The sequence below is a fragment of the Protopterus annectens genome, chromosome 4.part0 (genome assembly GCF_019279795.1).
Source record: "Protopterus annectens isolate FY-2018-M chromosome 4.part0, PAN1.0, whole genome shotgun sequence".
NCBI classification, from domain to species: domain Eukaryota; kingdom Metazoa; phylum Chordata; order Ceratodontiformes; family Protopteridae; genus Protopterus; species Protopterus annectens.
The window spans coordinates 93,267,334-93,281,737 of NC_056733.1; the positions used below are offsets into that span (position 1 = coordinate 93,267,334).

General features: G+C 40.2%; 1 protein-coding gene across 2 annotated transcripts in view; it reads left to right on the plus strand.

Annotated features, from left to right (window-relative positions):
• The window catches only part of WDR45B (WD repeat domain 45B), a 1,288,431-nt gene that overhangs the window by 384,607 nt on the left and 889,420 nt on the right, over nucleotides 1-14,404 (plus strand). For both annotated transcript variants that reach the window (XM_044068126.1, XM_044068127.1), the window contains exon 3: nucleotides 7,621-7,722. In XM_044068126.1, coding sequence (XP_043924061.1) covers nucleotides 7,621-7,722 — 102 coding nt within the window. The remainder of the gene's footprint in view (nucleotides 1-7,620; nucleotides 7,723-14,404) is intronic.

Here is a 14,404-nt window from a genome sequence, read left to right on the forward strand (position 1 = left end):
GTCTTTGGTACCTACTTCTGATTTCACATCTTCAATACCAGATGTTTTCATAAATTTATTCAGAAATCTAACCTCTTTTATTATATTCCCTTCAAGGTCCCTCTGCTACATCATCACTACTGCAAATCAAGTTCCATTCCCCTCCTTTCAATAATAATCCCTGCTGAAAGCTGATTATTTTTCCCAAATTTTGTTAAGCTCCATAGTAGCAGTTTTTGATGGAATATAAATACCAGTGTAATTCTCCTTCCTTGCTATTGCCCTTTACTACCACAAATCTAACATTATTGTTTTTTATTTTCCTGTACTGTTGCTATAGGAGACCTTTAATAACTGGTATAGTTATAGTTACTTCCCTTTTCCATTACCTTTGATATTTTGCTGAATATCCGTCCTGAAGTCCTTTTTTTTGTCAAATTCACATGCTCATTTATTTCCAAATGTGCCTCCTGCACCATTGCTATTTTGCACTCTGCATTTCTTAATGTAATTCAATACTCTTTCCTTTTTGTCTATACCTGTAAGACCATTTACTTTCCAAGATGATATGAATAGCATAGCCGTTATGATAAAAAGCTGTTCCCACCTGTTACCTGCCAGTTTTTTTTGTTTATGTTTTGAATGTGTATTTCCAACTTTCGCCTTACATGCACACACTATTTGGCAGACTTATCTTTTATACAGTTGATGTGAAGTTCTGTCTTGCCGTTCATTCTTACTGATGGGTTCGGAGCCGATCCTCTGCTCCGACTTGGCCAACTGCAAAAGCTTGAGGTCTTCAACCAGCTTGAAGCCAACTCCCTATCCCATGATGCACCTTGATCTTCCCTCTGGTCTTGTTTGCCGCTGCAACTTGATCGGATGTTCACCAGCACTGGTCAGTGAAAGCTATTGCTTTTTTTGCTACATAACTTAAATTAAACAGTTTAATAATAAGTTTCCTTTCTTTATAGTAGTTAGCCTTCCTATAAGTGTATTCCTGGTATTGGCTAGTTTTTTCTTAGGTAGTTTAAATAACTTAGCTAAGTGGCCTGTCTTTAGGCCTTTAGTTCTCCCCATTTCTTTTTCCACTTACATAGTTGTGTGGTGTTAGAACCCTTTTAGTTACAGGGCATTGTGTATTTTTGGTAAATTGCTAGTTATTTTATAGATTTAAATAACTTAGATAAGTGGCCGTGTTTTTAGGCCTTTAGCTTTCCTTATCCTATATTTCTTCTTGCATAGTTGTGTGGTGTTAGAGCCTTTTTTTTTTTTTTTTTTTTTTTTTTTTTTACAGGGCAAGTATATTGATATTTAGCTTAATTGTTTGGAGATCTTGCATTATTAAGAGTAGTGTGCTGTGTTGTGTTTATATATATATATATATATATATATATATATATATATATATATATATATATATATATATATATATTGTTGTCTGTCAGGATGTCTCATCAAGAGAAAGAGAAATCCAAGTCTGGATTTAAAAAAATGCCCAAAATGTGGGCAAAAGATGTCCATCCCTGATGGACAATACTGACTGTGTATTGTTTGGGTGAGGTGCACCTGCAAGAAAGTTGTTCAGTATGCCACTCTTTTAGTGCTAGAGTGTTGCATGAGAGAAAGAGAGAGCTTATGGGTAGAGGTCTTTTAAAATCCTCCTTCCAAGAGGCACTGGATAAGCATGACAAACCCTCTAAGACGTCTTCTAGTTCTTCGGAGCCAAGAAAAAATTCCATCGACTCCAAAAAACGGATCAAGTAAAGCTTCAACATCAGCTCCACAGCCAACGGAGCCGACTGTTATTTTGGTTAGGAGCCAGTCCCTGACATTGGAGCCGGTATTTCCTACATTGAAATCCGCATCTTACAGTCGGTGGCTTCATCCACACATTCTTTTCTGGCCTCAAGTAGAGACTCTGATTTGGATGTGGACCGTGTGGTGAAGAGGCTTTTGCAGATACCGGCACATGCAAAAATTTTATCGGCACCGACCCCTGGGACTTCGGAGCCAACACATGTTCCCCCACTGTCTACTGTTCCTCCTCCGATCTGCCTTGGAAGTTTCGGAGCCGGAGAGCTCGGAACTGATGATCGTGGAGCCCTTGTTGCCGACACCTACCTTAGGTTCCTTGGGCCCGACTGCCCTGATATTTTCGGTGCTGACAGAGGGATCTCTAAGTCGACACTCGCCGGTCGGGTCCAGCGAGAATAGTCACACTGACCTGTCAGTTCCGACTTTGCCTCTTGGGGCTTCGGCTCGAGTGAGCTCTGCTCTGACCTTTGGCTCTGAGCCCTCTATTCTGGTGCCAGGAGAGTCCCCTGTATCCTCTGATCCAGGGGATTTCTCACATTGGGACTAAGGGGCCTTCAAGGCCATGAGGAGAGGGTATTGTCCACGCTGTCAACCACACCGTCAGTACCAGCAGCTCCCTCCCTTAAAGCACCGGTGTCTGCCTCTACAACACACGCTCCATTAAAGCATAGAAACCCTGAGCCTCCGGAAACCCCATTGGGCGAACCGTGCTCTTCCGAGACCTCTCTAGAAGCTCCCACCGAAGAAGTTTCCAGGAAGACACTTTGCAAGAGGAAGCATCTGGACTTCTGCCTTCCTACCCCTGCAATCTGTTCTATACTGTACTGTTCTTGACCTGCTCATCTTCCTACTTCTCCTTTGTGCTTAAACACTATTTTTCCCTACTCTACTGTTCATTCCTTTGCTTCTGTACCATACTAAACTTCTCATACTCACGCCTTACCTCACTTACCTACAGTTACCTGTATTTCTGATTGTTTCTTCTCCTGTTCCTCCTCCAGTTGTTTCTACCCGCTCTGTTCGCCCTGCAGGCTCACTCTGCTCCCCTCCCTACCCCCAATTCCCACCCACCCCCAGGGGTCCTACACTTAAACCTCTCTAGACACTCCCCCTACCTCTACCATCCTATCAACTTTAATCTTTTTTCCCTCTCTTTTTCTAAACCCCACCCCTCACCTCTCCCCCTTTTATGCCAATATCTCTCCCCGACCTTTTACCCTCCCTTATTATTTCAACCTGTTATTTCTCTATACATCTTGCCCTCAGGATTCCATAATCCTATCTTACACACTCCCTACTCTACTTCCTTCGTATTTTAATTCCTGAAACTTGCTACTTACCTGTTTACCGTTGTTTGCCTCTACCTTACCTTACCTCTATAATGTCTACCACCCATTTTACTATACCTATACTCTCACTCTTACTCTTAACTATCCTGCTCTCAGCCTACCTTCTTACCTTCTTTGAAAATCAACTTTTTATCCATCCTACCTACATACAAAAACAAACCTTAACTTACCCTTCTACTACTCTCAACTCATACCCCATCATTTCCTACACCCCCAGATACCTTCTATCCAAATACCATAGACTCTCCCATATTAATTATGTCCTAACTACTGACAAAAAATTGAAGCTCCAAATCCACCTAATAAACAACTCATTAACTAAACTTATTTATCTCACCTTACAAGATGGAGACATCCATCCTAACCCAGGACCAAGAAACCCCTCATCCCAAACTTCTAGATCAAAAACTAATAATACTCTCCTAATAGGACATCTCAACATTCAAAGTTTAAATAACAAAGTATCACACCTTCATGCACTCCTAGACACCCACTCTTTCGATATCCTCTGCCTCTCTGAGACCTGGCTAAAACCTGATACCAAAGATACTGCCATTTTACCACACGGCTATAATATAGCTAGACTCAACCGTTTAAAACGTAAAGGTGGTGGAGTTGCAATCCTCTATAAGAATCATTTAAATATCTCCACCCTGCCTGTAGACCCAACTCAGGATAGCAAAGCAGAAATCATTATTACAAAACTTCAACTGAACTCTAAGAAAGCACTATACATAATTTGTATGTACATACCTCCTGGTAACAATATACCCACTTTAGAAGCCTTTCTCAACTGGGTATCCACTACTTACCCCCAAGAAACTGTAATTCTTGGTGACTTTAACATAGACTGGAAAAGTATTAATGCTGAAAATCCTACTTCTCACACTAACCTCTATGGTTTCTCCCAAACCATGACCTCAACCACAATAATCAATAAGCCTAATAATAAAGACAGCATTCTTGACTGGATACTTATAAACAAAGACAAACAATTTTATGATGTAGGAACCCTGCCAGATGATATCAGTGACCACTGTCTGACTTATATTACAGGAGACAAAATTGAATTTTCAAACCTCCCAAACATTAGAAAAGTTCGCTGAACCAAACATTTTAACATATATTTATTTCAAGCTGAACTAAATTAATGTAACTGGAACCCCTTAAAAACACTTCCTCTGGAAAATGCAGTATTATACTTTAATACTACCTTCCTATCCATTCTTGATAAACATGCCCCCGAACGTACTGTCAGAATGAAACCAAACATTGCAACCTGGCTCTCTAAAGAAACCAACAACTTAATTCTTTCCAGAAACAAAGTATGGGCTTTATGGAGACACCATAGAAATAACCCTGATCTTATCCACTTCCGTCAGCTTAGAAATCTGACAAAAAAAGCAATTATTACTGACAAAAAAAACTTTTACTGTAGACTCCAACAAACAAACCATAACAACCCCAAACAGTTCTGGTCTTCCATTAATAAACTCCTTTCCCCAGGAACCACCAAAACTCCCACCCCTCTTAATGCTGACCCAGACAACCCCCACCAAACTGCTAATACTTTTAACTCTTTCTTTATTGACTCTATCCAAACCCTAGCCAGACAAATGAACATCAACTATGTCTCCCCTCCTAGTAACCCTAAGGACCCATCCTATAACTTTACACTACAACCTATCCCCACATCATTTATCCACAGACTTATTAACAAACTTAAACCTGGTACTCCTTCAGCTGACAAGCTCCCATCTCTCTACCTCCAAAGGTCTGCCAAAGTGATTGCATACCCTATATCCATACTCATAAATAGAACAATCCAAGAAGGAACCATCCCTGAGATCTGGAAAGTTTCCCATATTATTCCATTACATAAAGGGGGTAACTCTATCGATTACTCCAACTACAGACCAATTGCTCTCCTTTCCCCAATAGCAAAAATTATGGAAAAATGTATTCACCGGCAACTCCTACAACATCTCACCCTGCACAACATAATAGCAAACTGTCAACATGGTTTTAGACCTCATCACAGTACTACCACTGCTCTCTTATCTTTTGTAGAAACCATCAATAAGAATCGTAATAACAACCTTCTCTCTTCCGCTCTCTTTATTGACCTCTCCAAAGCATTCGATATGGTCAACCATTCCACCTTAATTAACATACTTGAATCCCTCTCCTTTGACAACCTTGCCACTAAATGGTTTAAATCCTACCTAAGCAACAGGCAACAAGCAGTTCTATGGGGAAATCAACTCTCTTCTCTCCTACCCATAAACATTGGTGTCCCTCAAGGCTCCATTCTTGGGCCACTTCTATTCTCCCTTTTCATTAATGATCTCCACTCTGCTATCCCTCAAGCTACCTGCATCCAATATGCAGACGACTCTACCCTTATCTGCTCTGCTTCTTCTCCTTCTGAACTCTGCTCACATACTCAAAAGATCTTCAACTCAGTTGAAACATGGTTCTATAAACGTTCCCTCTTACTAAATGCCAAAAAAACTAAACTTCTTCTCTTTACTCCCACCACCCGATCCCCTTCCTTACACTTCACCATTTCCTCTAATAATGCCACGGTTATCACACCCGATCCTACAACAAAACTGTTAGGAATAACCATTAACAATAATCTCTCTTTTGATCAACACATTAACAACACCATTAAATCAGTCAACAGAAAAATAGGATCCTTATACCGAATTAAACCCTTCCTAACTGAATCTGCTAGAGCCAAGATTGCCCACTCCCATCTATTGTCAACACTTCTCTACGCTTCACCTATATTTACCAACCTTAAGAAAGCCAACCTTAATAAACTGGCTACATGCTACAATAACATCGCCCGCTTCGCCACTAGCAACCCCTTCAGAACCCACCACTGTATTAACCTGAAACAACTAGGCTGGCTGGAATTCCAAAACCTTCTGCTCATCGCCCAACTGAACATTGCCCACAAAATACTGCACCAGCCTTCAAACACCCCTATACTCTCAGAACTTTTAATACCATACAATAATCTTAACTCCCTTCGTTCTTCTAGAAAACTTATGGCTAAATTAACAAAGTCCAATAACTCAGCTGGTGACTCTCTTTTTTCTAGTACAGTAGGAAGGAACTGGAATCTACTACCCAGTGACATAACACTAATCTCATCACTGCCCCTCTTCAAACAAAGAATAAAAGAACACTTGAAAAGTCACTGGCTCTGTTCCTGCACTAAACCTGACTAAATTTCTACCCCTCTCTATCTCATTACTCCCCCACATCTCTCTCCCTCTTCCCTGAACAACTATCCTTTTTTTCACTTACTTCTTTTCCTCTTCACTGAAAGTTTGCTTAATCCTTCTTTTTACTTTACTTTTACTTTCCTCCCACTTCCTCTCCCTACTCACCTTTCCCTGATTTTTGCTTCTCAGTAGTTTAGTTTGTTTATAGGAAATGATATCACTTCCTATTTGTAAATTGTTTTTGCATACTAACTTTTCTTTATTGTCTTTACATTTATCCTGGTGTTTTTGTTGTATTTGACTTCAAATGTATGTTTTTTTGTATATACTGTGGAGCTTTTCTCCCCGGGCCTCTACTGAAAATGGAAATAAATCCAGCTAGACTAGCCCGGTCAACAAATGTAAAATAAAAAAAAATAAAAATAAAATCATGTCCCCATAAATATGGGAATTCCTGAACCAGTTCATGTGTGGGTACATAATTTACCACTGTTGTCTTTGTTTTAGCTACATTAATTTTGTATCCCTAAAATATCTGACAGTCTCAAAGTGTTCCATAGCACTGTAATGTCTTTTTGTTTGGTTTTGTCAGATACAAAGTAATATCTCCAAATAAAGCCAGCTTTTCCTGGCTAGCATACCAATTATATCCTTGAATTTCAGAGTCCCTTATTTTCTTTGCCAGTGGTTCTAACTATAATGCAAATAGTAATGGGGAAAGAGGATGCCCCTGCCTGCTCAAGCAGAAATTATCAGAGAGGACCCCACCCACTTTATTTTTTGCCTGCTATCCCTCATATATTTTCCTAATCAGCCTTATAATTTTTTCAGGAAATGCAAATGCTTCCATTGCGCTGCTCATAAAGTCCCAACTTACTCTGTCAAATGCTTTCTCTGCATCAAGACCCACCAACAGCAATGGTATTTTCTTACATTCTGCTTCCCTCTGGATCATCAATGTTCTGTTAATGTCAAGTGTTTGCCTCCCTTCCTCAAAATCACATTGATCCATATCTGTCAGTTTTGGCATTACTTTTGCCATTCTTTTAGCCATTATATATTCCCACATGCGTTTTTGACAATTTCTGGTGCTAACTACTGTCCACTACTAGCTGTAATACTTTTAGTAAGCCTTGAAATGTTGGTTTGAGGCTCTTGTTAACTGTGCGAATGTATATGTAATGTTATTGGTGAGCCATCTGTACTAATCTGAAGTTTTCTAACTCCTCTTTCAGAGTTCCTTGAAGGTGGAATTGGTCACATTGAAATGCTGTTTCGGTGCAATTATTTAGCATTGGTTGGAGGTGGAAAAAAGCCGAAGTATCCTCCTAATAAAGGTACAGTGTTTTGTATTTAAATGCATCAGTCACTTGATTACTGTTAAAATGAGTAGGCAGTGTGAAGCATTACGAGCATAAAATACCATTTAAACTGCATTTAATTTTTATATTTCCTAAATGTATTTCTGGTTTAGCAGATGTTTTCCAGGCTCCATTCATGTAGTGGTTCTTCCTATTATACTAAACATTTTGAATAAAACTACTTCCATTTTCAGCCTTTTGTTTACTTAGACTTTTCAGAGAATTCTCTTCCTTTAAATACTGGCAAATCCAGTTATGATAAAGACCAGATGTTCATAAGGATCATTGCTTCAAAAATTCATTGTAGGAATGTGAATTAGCTGCAGGTGAATGTCTGTTCCCTGGCTTCATCTGTCAAGATATTCATTGGTATGTACAGATTCACACTCAGACTAGTGGCTGTTAGTGGGAGCTAAGTTTAAAAAAAAAAAACAGGCATTTCACTGTGTACCTGTTTTTTTTTTTTTGTTTTTTTTGCTTTGCGAGTAAAGTCATTTTCTAGGCCTTCACAAGTTCATCATTAACACTGTTCAGACTCTTAAGGTTGTCAAGGAACCTTGACTTCTGGAGTAGTACTCCCGTACTTTTTTTTTTTCATTTTGAAAAAAGTATAAACTCTCTGAGATAAGCTCCATCTTCACCAACCATCAAGACCAAAGCCAGCAGGACTTGGGTGGCTCTACATTTAAAACAGGTCCCTTCCTTTATTGATAATGCCATCCAAGCAGACTTCTCTAAGGTCACATTTTCCTCATGTAGGTGATGTCATCTGAGAAATGGCTCCATACACTTGCTGACATTTTCTTATCTAGTGAGTGAATAAATTGCACCTTTCCAGCTTTTTTCCATTCATTGTTTGCCTCCTTTTATTTATCCTGCAATTCCCAAGTAAGTATGTTTCATTTTTATATGGTTTTGCAATAAGTTTGACTTTACCTTCATTAATGTAAGGCACTTCGTACCACCTCTAATTTTGTTCTAGTAGTAATTTGTTTCATGCAACTCTGTTGTCCAAGTTACTTTGCGCTTTAACAATGTGCTAGAACTATACTTTTTTATTTTACCTTGGCAAGTTTTTTCTGTGATTTACCTTTTTTTTTTGCCTTGGTTGTCTAGTGGTACTTATGCTTCTCCTTTTCTCAGGTTTTTGATGTGCAGTATTAGTCACTACTAAGGATGGAAGAGCTTTTAAGAAGTGTGTGGTTGAAAATTATCATCTCAGGATAGATATTCTCTTTGTGTCTGCTGTTTAGAAGTCCCTATTGATGGAGTTTGTGACATTTATGAGCCTTTTAATTCAGCTACATTAAAAGAAAGATGAAATAAGTTGAGTTTTGTTAAAATTCTAGGCTAGCTCTGTACTCATCCCAGTTGCGGCTTTGACCTTGAGTTCCTCCCAGACTGACCCCTTAGGACCTGCAAGCCAAATTTGTGGCTGTAAAGCTCAAAGACAAAGATGCAAGAAGAAAACACAATTCAGATAAAGCACAGCCAGTTCAACCTGGTGATTTCTTTTCGGGTCTAATTTCCTAGAAGCCAAGGTCGTAGGAGACTTCCCAGACCTTTTTTCCTTCCTCCGTTACCAAAGTCCCTGTTAATGTTCTTGCTGCATGTACAATACTGTCATTCACACTTGCGTATTTTGCTGTGTGGTTCCATTGCCATAGCTGATGTACAAGTAGCTCAATGGGGTGAAAAAAAATCTTTTGTTTCTTACACTATTGATGTATTGCTCATTTTGATCCTTTTTCTGTTTTTTGATTATCTTTTTGTATCTGAATTATTGGTGAAGTTAGGACTAGCGGGTTATGTCTGCCCTTAGAAAAGCAGTTTGTGTGTGTTGGTGTGCCCTTTTCATAATGTGTAACCTCTTTCAGAGCTTATACTAGCTTCAACAAGAAGTCCAACAGGAGAAGCCAGGTGGTTCTGCAGTCGTACCAAAACAAAAAGAAGCTAAAGACTGTTTCCATAAGGGCCACTTTGTCGGACAACCCTAAGGTGTCTACTTCAGACACTTTTTCTGAGAAAGTATAAAAGTGATGGAAAAGTGGCCCCAGTGAGAGAGAGAGAAAGATGAGAGACCAAGGATGAAGTGATGGTTCTGCTGGTCTCCATAGACCTGAGATGATTGGCTCCATGGAGGCTGTCACAACTGCTGTCTCAGACATCTAATACTGCTGTGGCTCCTGGTATTGCCCCTTTGTAGGCCTCCTTGCCATTGGCTGCTAGCATGTACTCATGAACCAAAGTTATTCTGTGTTTGATCTAGGCATTTGATAGTGGTGCCCATTTCGTAGTTTCCTTTACCAAAGGAGATAGCCTAATAGTGCTGGTTAGAGAGGGCATCTGTAATCATAATGTGGAAGTCTGGGATTTCGCAGTCAGGAATCACAAATTCTGAGGTGGTATCTGCCTCTCAGGGGGCTTCGCCCAATAACAAAATGGTCACAGTTTTGGATACATTGACATCAGGTGGCTCCTCAGATTTGTCTCCCCCACTCCCTTACAGAACTAGCAGAAGCTGGCGTAAGGCTTTCTCATATGTATTCAAGACCTGCAGCTAAGCACCAGACATCCAATTTGAAGATCATCCTCCATCAAAAGAGGAAGAGGCAGACCTGTTCACATTGTGATCCTGACATCTGTGCCAGTGCTTCCATCATTTTGCTGCTACTGCAGTTTTTGAGGCTTTTATGAATCGTTTTAACACAGCATTCCTGGAATCTGATTCCCATCTCCCTGCAGCAAGGAAGCATGACCCATTTTATAGGGTCTATGTTTGCTTTTAAGTATTTGTGGCAAACATATCAAGTGGTATATCCAGCACTGGTTATTACTGGATACTGCCAAGGGGTTCTGAATTGTTCCCAACAAAGAATGTTCTTCCCAATGATCAGGAATGTTGAGGCTTAGACTGTTTTAGGAAGAAGCTATATACTTCAACAGCCCTGGGCTCCCAAGTTATCTGCTTTGAGCCCCTGTTTATTAAGTGACAGGGGGAGTTCTCCAGTTATTGGTAAAGCAGGAGAAGTAGCAGGTGCTAGTCTGAAGAGACAACTGCTCTTATATTCCCAGTCAGCTATGCAGGTAGCAAGTATGCTGTAAAATCTGAATACATCTAGAGTTGCTGCTGCGTCTGTAATAAGGAGACATGCCTGCCAAGATTGAACCTCCTGCCATAGGAAGTAGAGACGTAGCTCCTTAATCTGCCGTCCCGTAAGTTGCCATTTTTGGACTTTCCTGGCAGCAATTTAAAAAAAGTCTGGAAGCAAAAGGCAAGACTTTTGAAGTATGATAAGGAACCGTTACACCACCCATCACTAAGTTTGATAGGAATTATCCTTTGAAAAACTGCTGTCTTTACATCAGACAAAGCAGAAGCATACAAAAGGGAAGGTCTTTCAGGGGCATAGATGGTAAGGGAAGCCTGGTGACATGGATATAGCAAATCTACTGGACAACAAATTCAGACCCAATTTTACTCTCCTCTCCCCCTATCATTCTTCAGGAAGTACAAGTACCATCAAAAGTTTGTTTTATATTAGACACAGTTGTAAATAATTATTTTAGTTGTTGTTTATTATTGTTCTTTTATTTATTTTATTTTAACATTTGTTGACCAGGAAAGTCCAACTAGGACAGAGCCTATTTTCAGCGGAGGCCGGGTAGAAACACTCCAGCCAGACGCATGTCTTTAGAATATTGGAGAAAGCCGGAGGAAATCCACATGAATGCAAGGAGGACATGCGGACTCCACACAGAAGACACCCCAGATGAGAATAAAACCGGAGAACTTCTTTCTGTGAGGTGATGACATTAACCACAGCATCACTGTGCAGCCCCTCAGATACATATATTTGTTTTATAATATTTCTGTTATTATATATTAATATTGTTAAAATTTTCAGTAAAAAAGAAATACCATTAAAAACAATCCCCACAACTAGTACTAGGGAGTGAGTCCTAAATGCAATTTCAAAGGCCAAGAACAATGCATGGATGGGCCTCTGTAATATTCCAGGATGCTTCCTAAGTAGCACTAAACATGACCTGTCAGGGCCATCGGAGTCACTTTTCAACCATAGCCTGCAGTCAAGTTTTGTGCCACCTGAGTGGAGGACTGCAGCAGTCATCCCTCTGCCACCAGGGTGGACCATCTACTGACACACAAGTCTGATTAGTCTCATGTGCAAAGCTATGTAAAGAATTATCATGGAAATGGTAAGTAATGGCATAAGAATCCTTCAGACACTGGATCCAACCCAGTTTGGTTTCATCAAGTTTAGATCATGCCTATTCAACCTGGTGACTTCCTTGAGAAGGTCACTAAGGCAATGGACGAGGCCAGAAAAGTGGATACTGCCTACCTTGATCTAGCCAAAGCATTTGGCACAACAGCGCACTTCGGCATTGTAAGCAAACTCCTGTAATTAGGCATAAACTCCTGTGTTACACTCTGGATAGCCAGCTGGCTCTCATATTGGACCCAAGAAGTTAGGATAGGGGAAATCCACCTCCAAAAAGAGACCAGTCACAAGAGGAGTCCCTCAGGGTTCTGTACTGGATCTGCTCATTCTCAGCATCTACTTCTCAGAAGTCAAGACCAACATTAAGGACTTCTGGCCGACGAACTTGGCTGATGATTGCAAACTAGAAACAGCCATAGAATCCCCCAAGACACTAATATTCTTCTGGAAGGGCTAACAGACAAGTGACTGGTGCCAGAACCATGGGTTTTAAAACTCAGTGTCAAGAAATGCATAATAGTGTCCTTTGGAAAGGCATCTAACCCAGGAAACTACCTCATTGACAACCCATCCTTAAGAGTTGACACAGTAGTCAGGGGTTTGGGTACATATGTAAACAATAAATTGGATTTCGACCAATATATTTCTACGTTAGTAAGGAAATCATTCTATATCTCTCAACTTATAAACAAGGGTATGGCCTTTAGGTCCAGGGAAGTCATTGTTCGGTTGTATTCAGCCGTCATCAGACCCATGATTAAATACAGTGGCCCCTTTGATATGTACCTGACCAGGCACATGCAGCAACTAAAATGTCTACAGCGGTTCCTCACAAAAAGAATATATGGTGTAAACAACATGTTCTGTTAGGATCACCTAAAAGCTTTAGCCCTATACTCTGTCTCATACAGATTGTTGAAGGGCGATTTATGCCTGGCATACAACTCTTCCTTGGATCCCACTCTTATGGAACCTTTGCATATATGAAAAACAAATGGCATCAAAACCGTCTACTGCAGAGACTTAAACCATGCCCGCAACATAAAACAGACTTGTTGGAGGAACAGATATGTGTCTTGGAGAATACCCCTTCTCCAGAACAGGCTTCCCATTTAGGTGAAGCAGAGCTCTTCCCTAACCATATTCAAGAGTAAACTGGACCAGTGGATGGAAATTGGAAATTCACCCCCTGATCTGGCACCTGCATCTGTAATGGACAGAAGCAGCCTGTAAATGCTTGCCCAACCATGTTCTAGCTTATATTTGATCATTAAACTATACCCTTAAAAATAACCTATAGGGAAAAAAAAAACTTACTGGATATATTTGGAAAGCTTGGCTAAACTTGTGAGGGATATTGTGGTCGTTAGCTTCATAAGTAGACCCTAGGTTATGAACCTATGACATACTCTGAGCCAGGACCCCTTTGGGGGAGCACCAGTAACTGCATTCCACTTCTCCCTTCCTCTTACCGGTTTCTCAAACTGCACTCGGCTATCCTTTTTATTACCCAGAACAGATTTCCTACATGATTGGGGATCTGTCTCTCTCCTTAAAGACGTGGGAAGAAGGTTTGGGTGACAAGTAGGTGTACAGAGATTGTAAGCTAGGGTTAAAGGCTACATTTCCTATCAGCACCAGAATTTCAAGGGATGTCTTCTGTTCCAAAAGACCAAAGACATTTGGTACAGCCTCTGTTGGTGGTTATTTTCCAGCATGGTACCATAGAAAAGGTGACAAGAGGAGAAGAGGGTAAAGGGATTTTTCTCAAAGCTATACCTAGTAGACAGGAAAGAGGAGACCTCTCCATTCTAAATCAGTTTCTCAAGATTCTGAATTTCAAAATGTTAACCTTGAGTGCTGTTCTAACTCTCATATTTCCTCAGACCTTGATGGTAAGAGAAAATCTAAATGAAGGCCTACCTTGACATTTTATACACAGGGACCCAAGAGTATTTTATTTGGTCCAATGCAGAAGTTTCCAGTCTAAAAATTACCTTATTTGCCCTTTGGTTTCACTGTTGCACTCTTAGTCTTAATAAAATGTCTGGTTATAGCACACTGCAGAATCAGGGATGCAAACATTTGCCCTTACCTGATGTGACTGTATGATCTAGGCCTGGTCTCCGGTGGAGTTAGACTGCAGTGGTTTACACTCTGAATTACTTTTAGAACCTGGGAATGTTCATCATATTGATAACTGCTGCAGTAGACTTAGCTGTATGGATTATATCCTGCTGAGGCTATTAACATCGGTCATCTTCTAAAACTTCAGGGCACCTTCCACATATCCAAACTATCAGGCAACTCTAGCTGAGCTGAGTAAAACCAAAGCTTGGGCTTGAAGCCTTTCAAAGCTTTACTGCTGCCAAAAAGTACACTTCTTTGAGCCTTTCAAGTATTGATGGTTG